The 20,076-nt window shown below is 44.1% G+C and overlaps 1 protein-coding gene across 11 annotated transcripts in view; it reads right to left on the bottom strand.

The window, feature by feature from the left end:
* LIMCH1 (LIM and calponin homology domains 1) overlaps positions 1-20,076 on the bottom strand; it is a 216,150-nt gene that overhangs the window by 108,110 nt on the left and 87,964 nt on the right. For all 11 annotated transcript variants that reach the window (XM_082237995.1, XM_082237988.1, XM_082237993.1 and 8 more), the window contains exon 3: positions 13,240-13,309. In XM_082237995.1, the coding sequence (XP_082094121.1) occupies positions 13,240-13,309 (70 nt within the window). The remainder of the gene's footprint in view (positions 1-13,239; positions 13,310-20,076) is intronic.

The following is a 20,076-nucleotide window of genomic DNA, read 5'->3' as shown; positions in this document are numbered from 1 at the left end:
AACAGTGAAAAGCACTGGCCACAATCCAGCACTAGGTTAGTTAAATAAATGGGATTTAAGTATGCATAACCATATGCTAGATTGCAGCCATTTTATTTTCTCAGCGCAGGGCTGAGCAGTGCGTATTCCATGCTTAATCTTTAAAAAAAAACAACCAGCAACAACTCTTGCGATCTGGTTTGTGCAAACTGGGCATATTTTCACACCTATTCTTACTTTGAATTTAATTCTACTTTCAAATGTAACATTTTTTAAAAAATCATGAAAGCTGTTTGGTAACGGGGGGTTGGAGAGGGAAATGTACGTAGAAAGAAAAGGGGCAAAATCAGCAAAGGGTTTTAACACAAGTCTCTTTTGCTGCTGTTTATTTGTAAAGAGCTAAAAAGAGTGAGGGGGAGAGAATACCAATTAGAAATGAGCCAGGACAGAACAATGGCTGCCTGCAAATGGCAGTTAGCAAACCTGGAGGCCTGCCTTGGGAATGTGCACTCCTGCCCCAAATGTACTACCCCTTCCCAGGAGAAAATCTCCCCTCCTTTCCTAACACCCACCTCAAACCACTGTTAACATCAATGCCGACAAACTACTTACAGACCCTCCAAGTGTCCCTATTTCCCAGGGAGGCCCCTGATATAGAGAAACCATCCCGGTATCTCATTTGATCCCAGAATGTCCTGCTTTTCCTTAGGAAGTAATAATAAAAATAATTAATAATAATTTAGTATTTATACCCCGCCCATCTGGCTGAGTTTCCCCAGCCACTTTGGGAGGCTCCCAATCAAGTGTTAAAAACAGTACAGCGTTAAATATTAAAAACTTCCCTAAACAGGGCTGCCTTCATTTGTCTTTTAAAGATAGGATAGCTGCTTATTTCCTTGACATCTGAAGGGAGGGTGTTCCACAGGGTGGGCGCCACTACCGAGAAGGCCCTCTGTCTGGTTCCCTGTAACCTCACCGCCAGAAGGCCCTCGGCGCTGGATCTCAGTGTCCGGGCTGAACGATGGGGGTGGAGACGCTCCTTCAGGTATAAGGACCGAGGCCGTTTAGGGCTTTAAAGGTCAGCACCAACACTTTGAATTGTGCTCAGAAACGTACTAGGAGCCAATGCAGATCTCTCAGGACCGGTGTTATGTGGTCCTGGCGGCCGCTCCCACTCACCAGTCTAGCTGCCGCATTCTGGATTAATTGCAGTTTCCGGGTCACCTTCAAAGGTAGCCCCACGTAGAGCGCATTGCAGTAGTCCAAGCGGGAGATAACTAGAGCATGCACCACTCTGGCAAGACAGTCCGCAGGCAGGTAGGGTCTTAGCCTGTGTACCAGGTAGAGCTGGTAGACAGCCGCCCTGGAAACAGAATTAACCTGCGCCTCCATGGACAGCTGTGAGTCCAAAATGACTCCCATATTTTCCATATTTTCACTGGAGAAACGTTGGAGGGTACGGAGTTATCCAACCCCTGAGCTGTCTGAAGGCAATCCTGTATGGGGAAGTTTTGTTTAATGTTTAATGTTTAATGTTTTATGATGTTTTGATATATGTTAGAAGATGCCCAGAGTGGCTGAGGCAACCCAGTAAGATGTGTGGGGTATAAATAGTACAATTATCATTATGGAATGGGACGCCCCTATTTTCATCGGAGAAATGTTGAAGGGTATATAATTATAATTGAGGGGTGGGGTGGGGGTGTTGCTCTAGGGAAGAGAAGATCCATTGGGTCTGTATTCCCAAGACTGGCTTCAGATCTGTTAAAAGTGTGGTTAGCCAAGCACCAGCAATATCTTTGCACCCGCACAATCATTATGGAAAACTCCAACAGGGATCCAACCATGATCTACACAGCCAGTATCACACCTGCAAGAATAAGATATTACCAAGAACTGTGCTGTTGCAGATAAAGACAGATTTTGTGTACACAAAAGATCCTGGGGAAAAGGAGCCGATGATAAGGGCAATTTGGTTCCTTTATCTTTCCAGAACCATACACAAGGATAAATATAAGCCACGAGGGTTAAGTTAGGATTTGCAAACAAATGAAGCGGGCATTCATATATCACGTCATCTTTCCTTATCTAATGTCAACTTGAATGGCAGCAATGGTCAAATACAGAGCGTCCAATTGTCACAACTCATCTGGGGGTTCCACCCCCTTCAGAACCCAGATGCTACACAGCAAGCTTTTCTGAATGTTTATATTAATGACAAAAGAAAAATGAGGACTGTGGTACCTTGTGGACCCAATATTGCGGGTAGTAATGGTGAATGCTTTAAAAAGAAGCATCCTTTTTTTAGCACTGAGCACCGGGCAGGAAAGCCATCCTGCAGGAAAGTAGTTTAACCCCAAAAGCAGGTTCATCTTACTGGTAGCTGAAGGTGCAACTCCTGCCGCATCAAATGCATTTGTGTCAAATCCTACAAAACCGCGACAAATTTTTCAGCAATGCCATATGCATTTTCACCAGCACAACAAGGATTATTTCCACTTTCCAGAAAACAGCAAACAAGAGCGAGGTGCAGCTCAATGAAACTGCAGGCTCTTCCAATATACGAAACCATGGGACTCTCCAGAAGTTGTTGAACTCCCGTTCCTATCGATCGTCAGGAATGATGGGTGATGCAGTGCAAGTTGAGGGCCACAGATTCCTAACCCTGCACACAATTAAAGGTTTGCTTTAACTGACATCATTCGCTGTTCACAGAGGCAAAACTGCCTGTCAACTCTTGCTATAGTTGCTATAGTCCTCTGAGCTCAAGACTTTCAGAAAGAAAGGATCCCACTATTAGGTATGTTTTTATTTCCAACCCAAAGAGAAATAATCAAAGAAAGCTTTTTCCTGAATATTTCTGCCCTTTTCATGCAATCGCCCCTAAGTACGAACACACAACTTACAGCTCAACCGAGGAACGAAGAAAATCCCTCTCTTAAGGCTGCTCGTCTCTCCAAGAGCCATAATTCAAATGGAAACAGGATGGGGAAATGGAATGGACAATAAATCTGTGAGATGAGTCCAGAGAAGTCCGATATAAAATGAGCAGGCACACGTACAAAACAGAAACTCATTTGGGAATGGGATGTGCTTTAACCCCTTCCCTTCCAGAAAGCTCTGCTCCAACTACAGCTGTCCAAGCATTGTTCCAGCACCCAGGGTCCTGACTGCAGTTTTGGCTTTCGAGTCCAATTTTGAGAGGTTAGCTCTGGGGTCAGGCCATAGGAAATAACCGGTTAGCTATGACAAGAGTCTACACCGCAGAAGCCACAGCCAACTGTTGCAACACAGTGGTAGAGATGTTTCGACATTCCATCTTCACTCTCGGTCTGCAAAAGTGCTGGGGGGATATCAATGTGCACAGAATACCATGATTGTCTCTTACGTGGTTTTCAGGAGGAGGCTAGGAGAGTCCTCTTATGCCCTTCCTTGCACAACTGCCCTGGAATCAGGCTGACAGCATCCTGAATCTTGCGTTATCTGATGGGAGGCAGTGATGGCCACTGTTAAGTTGTGGGTGAACATATCAGACGACACAGCGATTCTTCAAACAGCTCTTGTTTATTCATAGGCCAGAACAGAACTGAACTGAAGGGTTCAGTCAGCCTGCTTATACAGAGCTCCAGGACAACGTAACTGTAACAACTTTCTGTAACTATCCAATCACTGAACGTCACTTTCGATCCCTTATTTGCATATGTGGACCTGAACTATCTTTTTTTTTATAAGAATTTTTATTGGTTTTACAAATTTTTATAACAAACAAACACATAAAAAAGACACACAAACATATATAGTATTTCACAATATTTTTTCAAACCTTCTTTTCTCGGACTCCCCCATACCTCCCCTTTCTGCATCCCCATGTCCAAAGTTATTTAGCAACTTATATATATTTCTTTCAAACCTCTGTCCTGTTAATCTTCTCTTTACTCCAGTCTTATATCACTGTAACCCTTTCTTTCTAAAAACCTTGACATTTTAACATTCATCAAGTTTATAATAGTCCTTTAGATAAATTTTAAATTTCTTCCATTCTTCTTCTGCAGTCTCTCTTTCTTGATCACGAATTCTGCCAGTCATCTCAGCCAATGTCATATAGTCCATCACTTTCATCTGCCATTCTTCCAAGGTGGGTAGGTCTTGTGTCTTCCAATACTTTGCGATAAGTATTCTTGCTGCTGTTGTTGCATACATAAAAAAAGTTCTATCCTTTTTTGACACCAATTGGCCGACGATACCCAGGAGAAAGGCTTCTGGCTTCTTAAGGAAAGTACATTTAAGTACCTTTTTCATTTCATTATAGATCATTTCCCAGAAAGCCTTAATCCTGTGGACCTGAACTATCTACAGTATCCCCCTGCTGGCCCAGGGTGAGAACTTCAGTACATAACAGCCACCAACATGGATGTCTTTAAAACGGACAAATATGCAAAATGGGCAAATAAATGAACGAGAGGACTATCCAAGTCTCCTAGTCACAACGGCTATGCTCTGCCTCCGAAGTCAGGAGCAGTAATGTTGCCAGAAACCACAGGAAGCCAAAGGGCTCTTGGGCTCGAATCTGCCTTGTGGGTTTGCCACAGGCATCTGGCTGGCTACTGTGAAAACAGGGATGTTAATTTAGATGGGTCATTGGCCTGATCCAGCAAACGCTTCTTGTGTCCTTATGTTCCCGCACTCCACATTAACCCCCTACAACTGCCTCATGGAATGAATTCTGGGAGGCCAAACAATCGCTTCCATAGGGACTTGGAGACAGTACTCCGATGATGATGATGATGATGATGATGATGATAATAATAATAATAATAATAATAATAATAATAATAATAATAATTTTATTTATATCCCGCCCTCCCCAGCCGTACCCGGGCTCAGAGCAGCTAACAACAGTAAAAATAACACAGTTTACATAACATCACAATCAATTAATTGAAATATATTCTAAAATCAATTCAATTCTAGAGTCAAATTAATGGCAACCATTGGGCTAGAGTTCTATGTGGATTACCGAAGGAGGGGGTCAGACTGTGCCTTGGCCAAAGGCCTGGTGGAACAGCTCTGTCTTGCAGGCCCTGCGGAAAGATGTCAAGTCCCGCAGGGCCCTAGTCTCATGTGACAGAGCGTTCCACTAGATCGGGGCCACGGCCAAAAAAGCCCTGGCTCTGGTTGAGGCCAGCCTAACCTCCCTGTGGCCCGGGATCTCCAAGATGTTTTTATTTGAAGACTGTAAGGTCCTCTGTGGGACATACCAGGAGAGGCGGTCCCGTAGGTATGAGGGTCCTGGGCCATGAAGGGCTTTAAAGGTTAAAACCAGCACCTTAAACCTGATCCTGTACTCCACCGGGAGCCAGTGCAGCTGGTATAGCACCGGGTGAATGTGATCCCTCTCCATTTATCAGGGACAACAGGGCTAGCATCCAGCTGCCCTCCCAACTTGGCACAGCACAACCTGTTCTTTCCCCTGTGAAATCCCGCTCTTTTGCCCTGTACCCAGAACCCCAGAATTTGGCATGAACATACTCTAGGCCCCAGAAGCCAAATTATACCAAGTTTCATTAAGAATGGAAAAGGAAGAGAGAACGACAAAATGGAGAAAGCAGAATATGAAAAATAAAAAGAGCTCTTTAGCTCAGACCTACGTATGCTGATGCAGGTGGCGCTGTGGGTTAAACCACAGAGCCTAGGACTTGCTGATCAGAAGGTCAGCGGTTTGAATCCCCGCGACGGGGTGAGCTCCCGTTGCTCGGTCCCTGCTCCTGCCAACCTAGCAGTTCGAAAGCACATCAAAGTGCAAGTAGATAAATAGGTACCGCTCCGATGGGAAGGTAAACGGCGTTTCCGTGCGCTGCTCTGGTTCACCAGAAGTGGCTTAGTCATGCTGGCCAATAAAGCGAGATGAGCGCCACAACCCCAGAGTCGGCCACGACTAGACCTAATGGTCAGGGGTCCCTTTACCTTACTTATGCTGACCTAGTAATTTACAGACAGGTGTGTAGTCTCCTTGTGAGTAACACAGCATAGGTGGCCAGTTGCTGGGTTTCTGTTTATTGATGAGGAAAAACAGATGCTGAGCTGACGAAGGTAAGGATCACATCCCCCTGTTTTAAATGCTTACTACCCACATTGGGTTGAGTGACAGCCGACACGCTTCTTAAGCCAATCAGAGCACAGATCATGTTTGCCAGGTAACCCGTGTGGCACCTTTCCAAGCATTGGGGGGAGGGTGCACACTACCTGTGGGAAGGGAAAGATGACTATTGCCAGTGGACATTGCCACCCAGATTTCTCAACCTTCCAGCCTACAATATCCTGTGGATTTAAGAGCTTGGTTAGAGTACATGTCTACCTCGCTCAGGCTACACAGAGAACCAGAAAGAAGGGCTCCCAGCCCCCGAAGCAACACTTAACAGTAACAGAAGGAAGTGTGGAGTGAAAACAGAAACCGTTGCCCTGACAAACTGTGAAGAAATCCACTTTGAGGATGTTTAACAGTTAAAGAAAAACCAAAGAAATCATTATTTCTTTGCAAAACAATGGATATTCCAAATGCAGCTAAAATAAATCTGCTTTATGCCAGCATGGCTCCCTTTTAAAAACAGAAAACAAAATCCCTGATGATTTGCCAGCACCTACACCCATGCAAATTCTTCACATTTTTTATTATTTTTCTTTGTCATGCAAATGTCTTCCACTGTGAAATACAAAGAGAGCTCTCGCTTTTCTCACAGAAAAATTCCACTTATTTTTGGAACGAGAGTTTAACCAATTTAACTGCATTTATTTAACATTTGACACACAAACACACGGAGTCTGCAAGTATCTTCGGCTCGCTGCGTCCAAAGCCAGACCCCGCAGCCCTATCTGCTCCAAGTGACACTTGCAAGCTGAGACAGGGCAGGTGGCCTTAAGATAAAAGGGTCTTCTCAGCAATGGCCCCTTTCAGATGGAATGTCTTCCCCATCGAGGCTCAGGTGGCACCTCCTTCATGACCTGTTTTATTCTCACATGCTATTCTTTTTTAGTATCACAAACCTGATGCCTTTCTTATACCAGGTCTTCACGTGGCTGCTTTATTCTGGAGTTGTTAGGTTTGTACTCCTTGCTACTTGGCATACGACCTTCTAGCCCCATCACTCTTTTGGAATTAGGGCTTTAGGTTTGGGTAGCTTCACTGGTTAGCGCATGGTGCTGATAATGCCAAGGTTGCAGGTTTGATCCCCATTTAGGACAACTGCATATTCCCGCATTGTAGGAGGTTGGACTGGATGATTCTGAGGGTTTCTTCCAATTCTACAATTCTATGATTCTATGATTTACAGAACTGTATCCTTACTGATTTTGTTGTTTTACATTGTTTTTAACTGTGGGTGACACCCGATATTGTTTTATTGCTGCACGGAATTGCATTTTTGTTGATTTGGCTATTTTGAGTTTTTGAAATACACACACACAGAGAGAGCCGTACCTCGGAAATTGAATAGAATCTGTTCCGGAAGTCTGTTCAACTTTCAAAACATTCAGAAACCAAAGTGCGGCTTCCGATTGGCTGCAGGAAGCTCCTGCAGCCAATCAGAAGCCACGCTTTGGTTTCCGAACGTTTTGGAAATCAAACGGACTGCAGCCAATCGGAAGCCACGGAAGCCCTGTTGGACGTTCAGCTTCCAAAAGAATGTTCGAAAACCAGAACAGTCACTTCTGGGTTTCAATCGTTTGGGAGCTTTGTTCAGGAGCCAAGGCGTTTGAGATCCAAGGTATGACTGTATATATAGTTCATATGTTTGTTTATTATTAAGAACAATATTATTAAGAATCCATCAGTTAAGCAGAGGCCCCATGATGGGCTACATAATATAAAAACACCCCCCCCAAAAAAAAACACAACATTATAAAATCACAATGAAACATAAAAAAGCAGCAGCAAATCATTGAGGCAGTAGAAGGTGTGGCTCAATTAAAAAAAAAAAATCACTTCACCTCAACACTTGAAAATGTAGGACACTTTTTCCATGGTTGCCTCTAGACCAGAGAAAGGAAACCTGTCGCCCTGTATTCGTTGTTGGACTCCAACGCCCATCGTCCCTGACCACAAGCCATGCTGCCTGGGGCAACCATGGGAAAAGTGTCCCACATTTCACTGCTCCTTGAACTACATTTGGCAACGACACCATGAGCATGGCCTCCAGAGCTGATCTGAAGTTCAAGGAGGTCACTATTCAGAACAGACCCAACAAAGTCAATGGACTTGCACAACTATTTCATTGGGTCTATATGGAGTGTGACTAATGCTGCCCTATATTTCTTGTTCAGCGCCTGGAGAATGACAATTATTGGAGAACTGACAGAGCTTTAAAAACAGTAATATATATATTAGAACAAGACTCCAAAAGACAAGCAGTTCTCACTCCTATAACATGGTTTCTACCAAGTTCCTGTAGATTCCCAAGCCAAAATAAACTTCCTAAGAAAATAATCTAATAAGCATCCAGTTTTCCAGGAAACTGTTCTTTATTATCCATTTTGCTACAGTTCTCTTTCTTGTAGGGTTGCAGTCATTTACGAAAGGTTTGAGCGTTTTTATAGAGAACTTTCTTTCCCTGACTTCTATACACAAACTCTTTCTAAAGCATGTCTGCAAGCCAATATTGCTCTCTTCATTAGGGTTGAAACCAAGAGCCAAAAAGAGCCGTGAGCCAGAGTGCAGCTATAGTTCGGCCGCTCGGTTTCGCCTTCCCCAATTTCCTACTATTATTTCTGACTCCTTTTTCACACACCCTCTGAGGCAAATGTCTGAAATTCCCATAGGGATAGCGTTAAGGAACTGAAGTAATGCTACAAACCCCACTCAACCCCAGTCAAACAAAAGATAAGCCCAAAATAAGTTCATTCTTTTTTTCTCTCACAGTGACACTATTCAGAGACAGGAAGGAAATTTGAGGAGAAAAAGAGAGCGCCTTCCTACAAAAATGCTGCCTCGAGACTTCAAAGCTACGATAGCCATTTGCCCCCAGAGTGACACATCATGTCTATACATTGGCTTAAAAAAATAAAGCATCTCCTGAAATTCTGCACCATGGGGAACACGCAAGGTGATGGATTCTCTGTACACAGTGGTACCTCGGGTTAAGTACTTAATTCGTTCCGGAGGTCCGTTCTTAACCTGAAACTGTTTTTAACCTGAAGCACCACTTTAGCTAATGGGGCCTCCCGCTGCCGCCGCGCTGCCAGAGCTCAATTTCTGTTCTCATCCTGAAGCAAAGTTCTTAACCCCAGGTACTATTTCTGGGCTAGCGGAGTCTGTAACCTGAAGCGTCTGTAACCTGAAGCGTATGTAACCCAAGGTACCACTGTACTGTGAACTACCAGCAGCCGCTCAAAACAAAACAGGACACATATCAGTCCTTTATACATTAACAAGAACAAGCAGATCCAACAGCCAATAAATAACTAGCACAGAATCACAGAACTGGAGAGTTGGAATTATTATTATTATTATTATTATTATTATTATTATTATTACCCCGCCCATCTAGCTGGGTCCCCCCAGCCACTCTGGGCGGCTTCCAATAAAACACTAAAATACAATAACCTATTAAACATTAAAAGCTTCCCTAAACAGGGCTGCCTTTAGATGTCTTCTAAAAGTTTGGTAGTTATTTTTCTCTTTGACATGTCTTCTAAAAGTTTGGTAGTTATTTTTCTCTTTGACATCTGGTGGGAGGGCGTTCCACAGGGCGGGCGCCACTACCGAGAAGGCCCTCTGCCTGGTTCCCTCTGCCTTGGCTTCTCACAGTGAGGGAACCGCCAGAAGGCCCTCGGCACTGTACCTCAGTGTCCGGGCAGAACGATGGAGGTGGAGACACTCCTTCAGGTATACAAGACCAAGGCCATTTAGGGCTTTAGAGGTCAGGACCAACATTTTGAATTGTGCTCAGAAACGTACTGGGAGCCAATGTCGGTCTTTCAAGACCGGTGTTATGTGGTCTCGGCGGCTGCTCCCAGTCACCTGTCTAGCTGCTGCATTCTGGATTAATTGTAGTTTTCGGGTCACCTTCAAAGGTAGCCCCACATGGAGCGCATTGCAGTAGTCCAAGCGAGAGAAAACCAGAGCATGCAACACTCTTGCGAGACAGTCCGCGGGCAGGTAGGGTCTCAGCCTGCGTACCAGATGGAGCTGATAAACTGCTGCCCTGGACACAGAATTGACCTGTGCCTCCATGGACAACTGTGAGTCCAGAATGACTCCCAGGCTGTGCACCTGGTCCTTCAGGGGCACAGTTACCCCATTCAGGACCAGGGAGTCTTCTAGTTCAACCCTCTGCAATGCAAGAATCTCAGCTAAAGCATCCATGACAGATGTCCATCCAACCTCTGCTTTAAGACTTCCAGTGAAGGAGAGTCCACTACCTTCCAAGGGAGACATTTCCATTCTTCAGCAGCTCTTACTGTCAGAAAGTTCTTAAAAACATATTGCATATGCATGCACTTAAAGCTCTTGTAATAACTATCACCATTTGTAAGCATTCTGCACTATTCATAGCTGCTGGTTCTTTAAAAGCTTTGCACAAAGAGCAAATTATGGGATCCATTTCCCCATTCCCACCCAAATGGTGCAATGAACCACATTTAAAAACTCCTTTAAGAAACAGTGCAAGACTGAGAAGAAATTGTCATGTATTAATGAACTGTATGACAAGCGTGCACTGCTGGCTACAGATTTGTGCTATTTCAAGCAAGTTTTCAGAAAGCTTCCAGAACAGACATCCAGATTTCGGCAAAGCCAATGTCTAGAGTTTAGAAAAAATCAACCCACGTTTGGGAGTCAAAAAACACTGGCTTTCCAGAGGCCCTTTCCACTCCATTTCCATACAGTGAGTCATGCATATTCCTTTCCAGTATGTTCACCCTAGTGATTATAGACTGCTACACCGAGCCAATTGCAGATTATATAATAAACAAGATCCCATGCTAGATAAAGAAAGAAGTGTCCCACAGGTGCATCAAACCACTAGCATAGAGAGAGACACATCTGCAAGTATACAGTTTGGAATATTTATTTCCCTAGACACACTGCATAGAATACTTGGAGCAAAGGAAGATTCTACAGTTAGAATTTCTACTCAGTTGATATTCTTAATACGCCAATAGCAGATGGGAAGCTTGATCTCTTCCCCTCAGGAATCTTCTTCTTCTTCTTTGGCGATCACTCATAGCCAAGTAAGATGGTCTTCCATGAACACGGTCTTAACAGTGAGTGCATGACTGTGGAGACCAGTTCTGGATCCACACATCCTTCCACAGTGGAGGCATAGGTTTCCAGGTAGGAGCTGATCACGGTGAGGGTTTGCCAAACGTGTCTTCCTCTTAGCTTGTTTCTCCTTTCGTCCTAAGTTCGTGCTTCTTCAAAGTCCATAACACCTTTGGTAAAGGCTGTTCTCCAATTGGAGCGCTCACAGGCCCATGTTTCCCAGTTATCAGTGTTTATACAACATTTGTTGACATTTGCCTCAAGAGCCTTATTAAACCACTTTTGCTGTCCATCGGTATTTCGCTTTCCATTCTTGAGTTGGGAATAGAGTAGTTGCTTTGGAAGAAGATAATCAGGCATCTGAACAACATCCAAAGCCTTAAGCCCCAACGTGATAGGATGGTTGCATACCCGTATGTCTGCTACAAAGCTTCAGGAAGGAACAATATACAGTAGACACACCTCAAATTTTCCGCTGCCAATTGCATCTGTTTTCTCCAACTGTTCACTCAACCACGTTTCTCTCGGCCAGGCTCCATGGGGCAAAGTAAGAGAGATATGGTTGATGGGGAGACGTGATTGGCGAGGAGGAGGACAACAGTTTCGAGGGCAGGAAAGGGGTTCAGTTTCATTTTCCTGCTACAAAATCTGTGTTCCAAGACCTGTGTCATGCCACCACTGTGTCTGTCTCGGAACACAGATCCTTACAACTTCATCCATCTCCCTTGATATCCTCCTTAAGCAAAATGGATGGCTGTTCCTTCATGTCTCATGCCCACTCTCAACTTTACGTTCTATCAACATATCAGCCCAGAGGCCTTTCATGCTGTGCTGCTCTGTGTCTGCTTCCCAACCCTAAATCTATCCTGTTGAAATGACATCATATTCGCCATTGCAATGCTACCGCATCAGGCAGAGCAAAAATGTGTAAACCTTGAAATGCATCTACTATTCTCTCTACAGCCCTGTTCAGGCATCTCTGTCTGACACTTGGAGTACACCTCCTGACCCAGGCAATTGCTACTGGGTAGGCGAAAACCAAATGGCAGGTGCCACTCTGCCAAGTGGAAAAAATCCCTACCTAGCCCCAACAACATGGCGACCGACAACTGCCATAGCAAGGTGAAATCAGAGCAACGCATTAGAAGAGGGTGTGAAGAGGCAAGGAAGAGGGAGCCATCCGGCTGCACCATGATGAAATGGCCCACGGCCACTCCCACCCTGATGGCTGATTGGCTGGGGCTGTCCCTCAACACAGGTGATGCAGCTGGCCATGACGTAGGGGTGAGGTGGTGTACCTCCACCCCTATGCCGGAAAACTATTGAGGCACGGGCTGCCTGTGCGCAACGTCACAGACCGATATAGAGGTGAGCAGATTTGGAGTACACCTCCTGACCTCAGGAAATGATTTCTGCCAATGATTTCCGACTCCCTACCCCATGCATTTGCTGTATGTGTGAATGGAGTGTACCTGAACAGGGCTCTAACTGGGAAAGGTTGTTCCACTGCCTTTGTTTTTTTGAAAAATCAGTAGAACCACCACATTATTCTTCAGTAAATGGTCAACAATTTAAACAAACAATAGGTCAAGATACAGTTTCTAAATCAGCAAAAAAAGAATAATAATTATGTAACATATAAAGAATAAAGCCTCTGCTAAATTTAGCTCTAAGACACAGTTTTCTTAGAAGATGCAGGAGGAATCAGGGTGCACTCAAAATAAAAACGGGACCCTGGGTGCAGTGCATTCAAAAAGTCCAAAGCAGTCATATATATATTTTTAAAATACTCTGTGATTTAAAATGTTCAGATCCTAATCGGAATGCATCCGATTCACAAATAGCAATGTGAATCATCCAAGATTCATAAATAGCAATGTGAATTTTCACTACCGCTGCACACATTTAATAAGGCAGGTGTGCTTGCATTACTCTGGAGAAAACGGCCGCCACAACACCAGGATGTAAACAAGACAACCAAAACGTCTCAGCCACAAGATACTTACCAGTCCTGCAATGGGAGTTGGCAGTCTGTTGATCTTTTTGACCAAACCAGGCTTTATGGAATTCAGCAACCTGTCACGAGAAAGGAGTGTGTCAGATGAAGGATCAGTCAGAAGACTCAACTTGCAAACTGCTTTCTCCCGGTCGGTGAGAACGCTTAACGCAGCATAGACAGCAGGGAAACCTTGAGACTATTAACTTGGGACAAAAATTACGTAAGCCTGCAAGCGCTATTGTTTTAAGTTCAGATCGGTATCTCCAGGTCTGCCAAGAGCTTCAAGCTGCAGTGCGTACTTAAGTGGAGGCCTGAGGAATTTGAGGCATGGATTCAACCTGTACACAACTGGCTGGCTCTGGTCAAAGAAGGGAAATGCAGCGAGACTGGCCACACTTGAGCTGATTTATACCAGCAGGCCAGAAGGTCATGTGATTCCCTGACCCCTATAAAATAGGGAGCAACCAGGAGTCCTTGATCTTCCCACTACAGACTGCCTTCACCTCACTCACTCCCTGTCTGCCTTTCCCTTGCCTCACCCTCAATTCAACTTTTAAAAGGAACTGAAGGGACGTTGGTGCAAGAAAAAAGAGTAAGGAAGGGATACCAGTGCTGATTTTCTAGAAAAAATGAGGTGCCAGAACTTACCGTGAACAAACTCCCTCATTCTTTTTCAACTGAAGCCAGCATGCTCAAGTCATTGAAAACCTCCACTGTCACATCTGTGATGTCAATGTGACATCAAAGCACCGTGGGACCTGCAACAAGGATGTATGTGTGGATTTGATCACCACTGCATGTGGCTCAACGGCTGTGTGGGAGAGAGGAACCACTGGCTTTTGCTCAACGTCGTGATATCTGCCATCCCAGGCCTTCTCCTAATCCTACTCATTGCTTTCTGCATTTATGTGGAATTTATTCTTCCTTAACCCCATGAGGCTGCGCACAGACCAGCACTTTGAAGGCCTGAAGAACCCGACGGATATGTAGTTTCTCCTCCCATTGAGACACAATGACCTGCCATTTTGGGGCGATGGCGCCCACCTGAGTTCCGGCTGAAAAAAAGGCCCTGATGGAAACCATGTAGCAGGACTGGTGAACCTGTAGCCCCTCAAATGTTGTTGGACTACAAGTCCCATCACCCCCACTGGGGCTGATGGAAATCTCACAACAACAGAAGGATCACAGGTTCCCCATTCCAGATCTGCATGTTCCCTTCATAACAAACTGGAACGGTTGATGCATGCCACAATGTGTAGCTCTGGGTCCGAAGGTGGATTATGAATTCTCTACCCACAGAATTCATGGCACGGTGGTGGACACTGCCAAAGGTTGCAATGCCTGCATGGAGAGAATTCATCCCACAGAGATCATTTCTGGATTTTTCCACTGGTGACATTTGGACGAGACATCTGATCAACGTTCTGGTCACCTCCCAACTGGGACTACTCTTGAAGGCTGCTCAGGAGCTGAACTCAATTGAAGCAGAATATGGCTGCCAGAATATTAGCCCTAAGATGCTTGGTACCCATATATCTAGAAGAGCGCATCTCACTGTATTTATACGCTTGAGCCTTTTAGGCGTTTCAGCCTTGGTTGCTTAACCCGCTCAGCAGTTGACAGCTTTCAGCTGCCTTAATCTGATTATCATTACATTTTTTAAAAAAAAAAGTTAGATTGTTGCTATATGGTTGTATTGTTTGTTGCACCCCGCCTTGGTTTTGCCATGGATGAAGGGCTATAAATATTTTAAATAAATAAAGGGGAGAAACGACAAAGAGGTGTGGCCAAGAAATTGACAAGGAATGAGGAGGCAAAAGAATGGGAAGGATGAAGGGGGGGGGAAATCGGGTGTGTCTCTAAAAATGGAGATGGAATGAAATGGCCATTGTTAAAGAGATTTCAAAGCTTAAGTTCTCAGAGAGAGAGAGAGAGACTGCGGGCTTAATATCCCTTTGAGCTAAATTCCCAAGATCAGAGGGTCATTTTTCAGTCTATGGAAGGTTTAGGTTTGTCTAGCAGCTAGCTCCTACCACAGAAATAAATTTCTAAATCCTGAGCCCCTGATTACCACTATTGGGGTTTTTTCCACTCATTTATCACTTGTAAGGGGGGTGTTTCTGATGCTCAGCCACTTCACATCAGATCTTGGTTTCCCTTACCTTTAAAATATTGAGTCCCAAGACCTTTATCTAAGTCACTGATGGGAGGCATGAGTGGGGAAATATCAAGCATAATAACAACAACAGTAATCATTCGGGATTTGGATGTGATGAAGACCTTCAGGGTATTTTCCTTCCATTCCCAGCACCTAACCATCATGGCTCACAACTGGAGTGAGCAGGAATGTGAGAATGTGTGATCTGCAGATCAATCAGCTGCTAACACTACAAGTGATGTGTGTGGAAGATCACTTAGATCCAGGGCTTTTTTCCCCCCAGCTGGAACTCAATGGACCGCTGTTCCGGCACCTCTCAAGTGGGCGCCATTGCCATTATAACAGAACAAGGGAGGCGTTCATGGTGAGGCGTTCAAGGGAGGCATTCACCTCTTTTTTTCTAGAAAAATAGCACTGCTTAGGTCCCTTAATTTCCCAGTAGTGATGTATGGAAGTGAGAGCTGGACCATCAAGAAGGCTGATCGCCAAAGAATTGATGCTTTTGAATTATGGTGCTGGAGGAGACTCTTGAGACTCCCATGGACTGCAAGAAGATCAAACCTATCCATTCTGAAGGAAATCAGCCCTGAGTGCTCACTGGAAGGACAGATCCTGAAGCTGAGGCTCCAATACTTTGGCCACCTCATGAGAAGAGAAGACTCCCTGGGAAAGACCCTGATGTTGGGAAAGATTGAAGGCACAAGGAGAAGGGGACGACAGAGGACGAGATGGTTGGACAGTGTTCTCAAAGCTACGAACATGAGTTTGACCAAACTGTGGGAGGCAGTGGAAGACAGGAGTGCCTGGCGTGCTCTGGTCCATGGGGTCACGAAGAGTCGGACACGACTAAACGACTAAACAGCAACAGATCCCTTAAAACCCTGAAAGGGAAAGATTTCACAGTAGCTTCCAAAATAATAAAGCTTACCAGGGCCTGAAGAGTTTGGGTAATTTCCCAGATCTATGTAAGTTAACAACCAAATGGCTTGGGTCTACTCAAGCTTAACATTTGCAGACAATTTGCATGTGATGTCTGTGTCACCAGATGTAGGAAAGAGAAGACCAGTGTGCGGGTCCCCTTGTTACATATAACTTTTATACACATATTTTAATTGAATTGGGCCAGGGATATTATAGTTTGGGAGACTCAAGTGGGGATTCCCGTGCCCCATGTTGATTAACACACCCATTATGCAAACCATGAGAACTGACATCTTCCCAGTTTCATGCTATCAGCTGACAGCTGCAATGAGCACACCTACTATAATTTGGTACACACGGGACTATGTACTCTGCACTAGAAGTATTAACCCAATGGCTCCAAAAGCTGCGCACGAAGAAAAAGGTGGTTACTTCTGCAACCTGTTTAAAACGAGAAAACACTGTGCATTGTGATTCTGGTTTTGATCAAGATGGGGAGGGGCAATGGGATTAGACAAAATCGTGGAGAATAAGGCTACTAGTTCTGTGTGTTGGACTAGCACATGGGTAGACAAACTAAGGCCCGGGGGCCGGATACAGCCTAATCGCCTTCTAAATCCGGCCAGCGTACAGTCCAAGAATCAGTGTGTTTTTACATGAGTAGAATGTGTGCTTTTACTTAAAATGCATCTCTGGGTTTTTTGTGGGGCATAGGAATTCGTTCATATATATATATATATATATATATATATATATATATATATTTCCAAAATATAGTCCAGCCCCCCCCCCACAAGGTCTGAGGGACAGTGGACCAGCCCCCTGCTGAAAAGGTTTGCTGACCCCTGTAGCATCTGGGAAACTGGGATTCAAATGCCCTCTCAGCCATGAAGCTCCTGGGGTGAACTTGGGCCAGCCACTGTCGATCTCAGCCTAACCTACTTCACAGGCTTGTCATGAGGATAAAAAAGGAGAGAGGGAGAGCCATGTACACCACCTCAAGCTCCTTGAAGGGAAGGTGTGACATACTCGTGCTAATAAAGAAGAGTATGATGGCTTTGCATAAGCAGGAGAATTTGATTGCGCTCATGTCCTATGTAGAATAACAAAACCATAGAATTGTACAGTTGGAAGGGACCACATCTAGTCCAACCCCCTGCAATGCTGGATTCTATTTGCCCGACGTGGGGTTCGAACCCACAACCTTGAGAGTCTCATGCTCAGCTGACTGAGCTATTCTGCAGGCTTTGCCTAGGCATCTGGCTACTGTGGAAAATAGGATGCTGGGTTTTAGTCTAAACTAGCAGGTCTTTTTCTTATGTACCCTGTGCTATTTTTCTAATATATATATATATTTAGGGGCACTCTCATTTCCTACTCATATTGAAATACTACCCCTCAGTGAGGCCAAACTTATATTCACAAAATGTTTAGGGGCATGCGTACCACTGCACACACCCCCAAAAAGGCACCGTATGTACCTACTGTATACACTGAAGCCCAATGCCCTACTGGAAATCTCAGACTTGGCTTCTAGGATATCAGCAAGCATAGACTTTCAGAGTCAGTGCATTCAGCCATAAGGACTAGAAACCCCCCTTTTTTAAAAAAAAAGGAATGCGAAGGTCCTCATGAAGCACATCCACATTTTGTGCTTCTTCTGAACTGCAGAATTGTGGCACACACACACAAAATTAAGGATATTATTCACTGTTGTGTCTGGGACATCAAAAATGCAGAGTGCAATGCTCAGTAGAATCCAAGGGGACAGGGAATTCTGATTATTGAAGCATAAGGTTAAAATTAATCAGATAGTATTTTCTAGTTTAATCCAATCTCGGATCCAAGTAGCATGCAGCTTCACAATATAGTTTGAAATCTGGAAGGGAGAAACCTCCTCTGTCTTTAATATCTGTAAATATTTTATGTTTTATTCTTGGTTTTTCCCTTTCCATATAAATTTTGAGATATCCTTTTGCCATTTTTTGAAGTATGATGTGTTACTTACTGACTGAAACAAAAATAACATTTTGGGCAATGTGTTTATCTTAATGGCTACAATTATGCCTAATCACGATAAGTTCATTCTTCCCCATATATCTAGATTTCTTTTTATTTCGTTCCAACCCTTTTCATAGTTGTCTTTATATATGTTGTCTTTATATATGTTTGCAAGTGGTAGAGCCTGTTCACCTAGCATTTAAACATTTTTCTTCCAGGCCAGCATAATGACAACAACACCAAGTAATATTTTCCTGACTTAAGAATTTCCAGAGTTAATGCGGATACTTCCACTCACTGCCTAAATTTTCCACAGTGGAAAATATTGAAGAAAGGGGAACAGAGAGGGGGGGAGAGAGAGAGAGAGTGCAGAATTTTAAGGATGCACAAACTATGAAACTTGATTGCAGGATTTCCTCCTGCATTTCAGACATAGGCACAAAAGCGAATCCTGGAGGTCTTAATGCAAACGCCAAATGTCAGAAGCTGCTTGAAATAAATCTTTTAAAAATGTTTGCATTGGCCCCATTGAAGGTTAAGGAAGAGGTGAAGGGGAAGAGAGAGGAAAGGATCTGGGCTTGCAGTGGGGGGAAATGAAAAATGTGGTTAGACCACCTCTATTAATGATTAGGGACCCAAGCTTATGAGGAAGAGGAAGACAGCAAAGAAAAACCTCTCCCTATTCAGTTCTTTGCCTGAGGCGTCAGAATAGAGCTGCTATTCTTTGGCATCTTTCTTTCAATGCAGGCTGGCTTTCTTAAAAAATAAAATAAAAATACTTGTTTATTCACTGAAAGCAGTAAACTAAAATTTAAGAGTCTTCTGTGTGGTCTTTCAACATTTAAGTCAAATAGAAACGAAAGCAAATTGGACCCTTCAGATGCAAATAAAACAAGGTTTACTTCCTACAGAAAATACAACAAACATGCAGAGGGCAAACACTGGTGCCTTGATTTCAAAAAGGGCTGGCAGGTGAGGTCACTGTTAGGTTCTGTGCTGTCGTAATGAGAGGAATGGGCTGCAAAGACCCAGATTCAAAGCTCCATTCGTCCATAAAGCGCACTGGGTGCCCCAAGCCAGTTACACTCCCTCTCTCTCTCTCTCTGAAACAAACCTAATCTTGTAAAAAGGCCTTAGCTCAGCAGCATGCAGAGGGTCCCAGATTTAATCTCAGGTAACTAATTTTTTCCTGCCAACCTAGCAATTTGAAAGCACGTCAAAGTGCAAGTAGATAAATAGGTACCACTCCGGCGGGAAGGTAAACGGTGTTTCCGTGCGCTGCTCTGGTTCGCCAGAAGCGGCTTAGTCATGCTGGCCACATGACCCGGAAGCTGTACTCTGGCTCCCTTGGCCAATAAAGCAAGATGAGTGCCGCAACCCCAGAGTCGGCCACGACTGGACCTAATGGTCAGGGGTCCCTTTACCCTTTACCTTTAACTAATTTTTATTTTTTTTATTTATTGAATTTATATACCGCCCTATACCCAAAGGTCTCAGGGCAGTGCACAGAACAAAATCAGAACATAAAACCACAAAATATATAATCAAAATAAAAACAACAACCCAATAACCCCCAGCAACCCAATAACTAGGGCCAGGGCTGGGAAATGAAGCCCCAGACAGCTGCTTCTAATAAGTGTAGATAATACTAAGCTACATCTGTAAGGGAGACACAGAAATCTAAATAAAGACTATTATTTGTGGCACGGTATCCCTTTATGTGCATTTATTTTTGTTTCAGATTTGTCATGGCCAATAGCTAGC

Source organism: Podarcis vaucheri, assembly GCF_965113315.1.
Source record: "Podarcis vaucheri genome assembly, chromosome: 9".
NCBI lineage: Eukaryota > Metazoa > Chordata > Lepidosauria > Squamata > Lacertidae > Podarcis > Podarcis vaucheri.
This window is presented reverse-complemented; position numbering and strand designations above follow the sequence as displayed.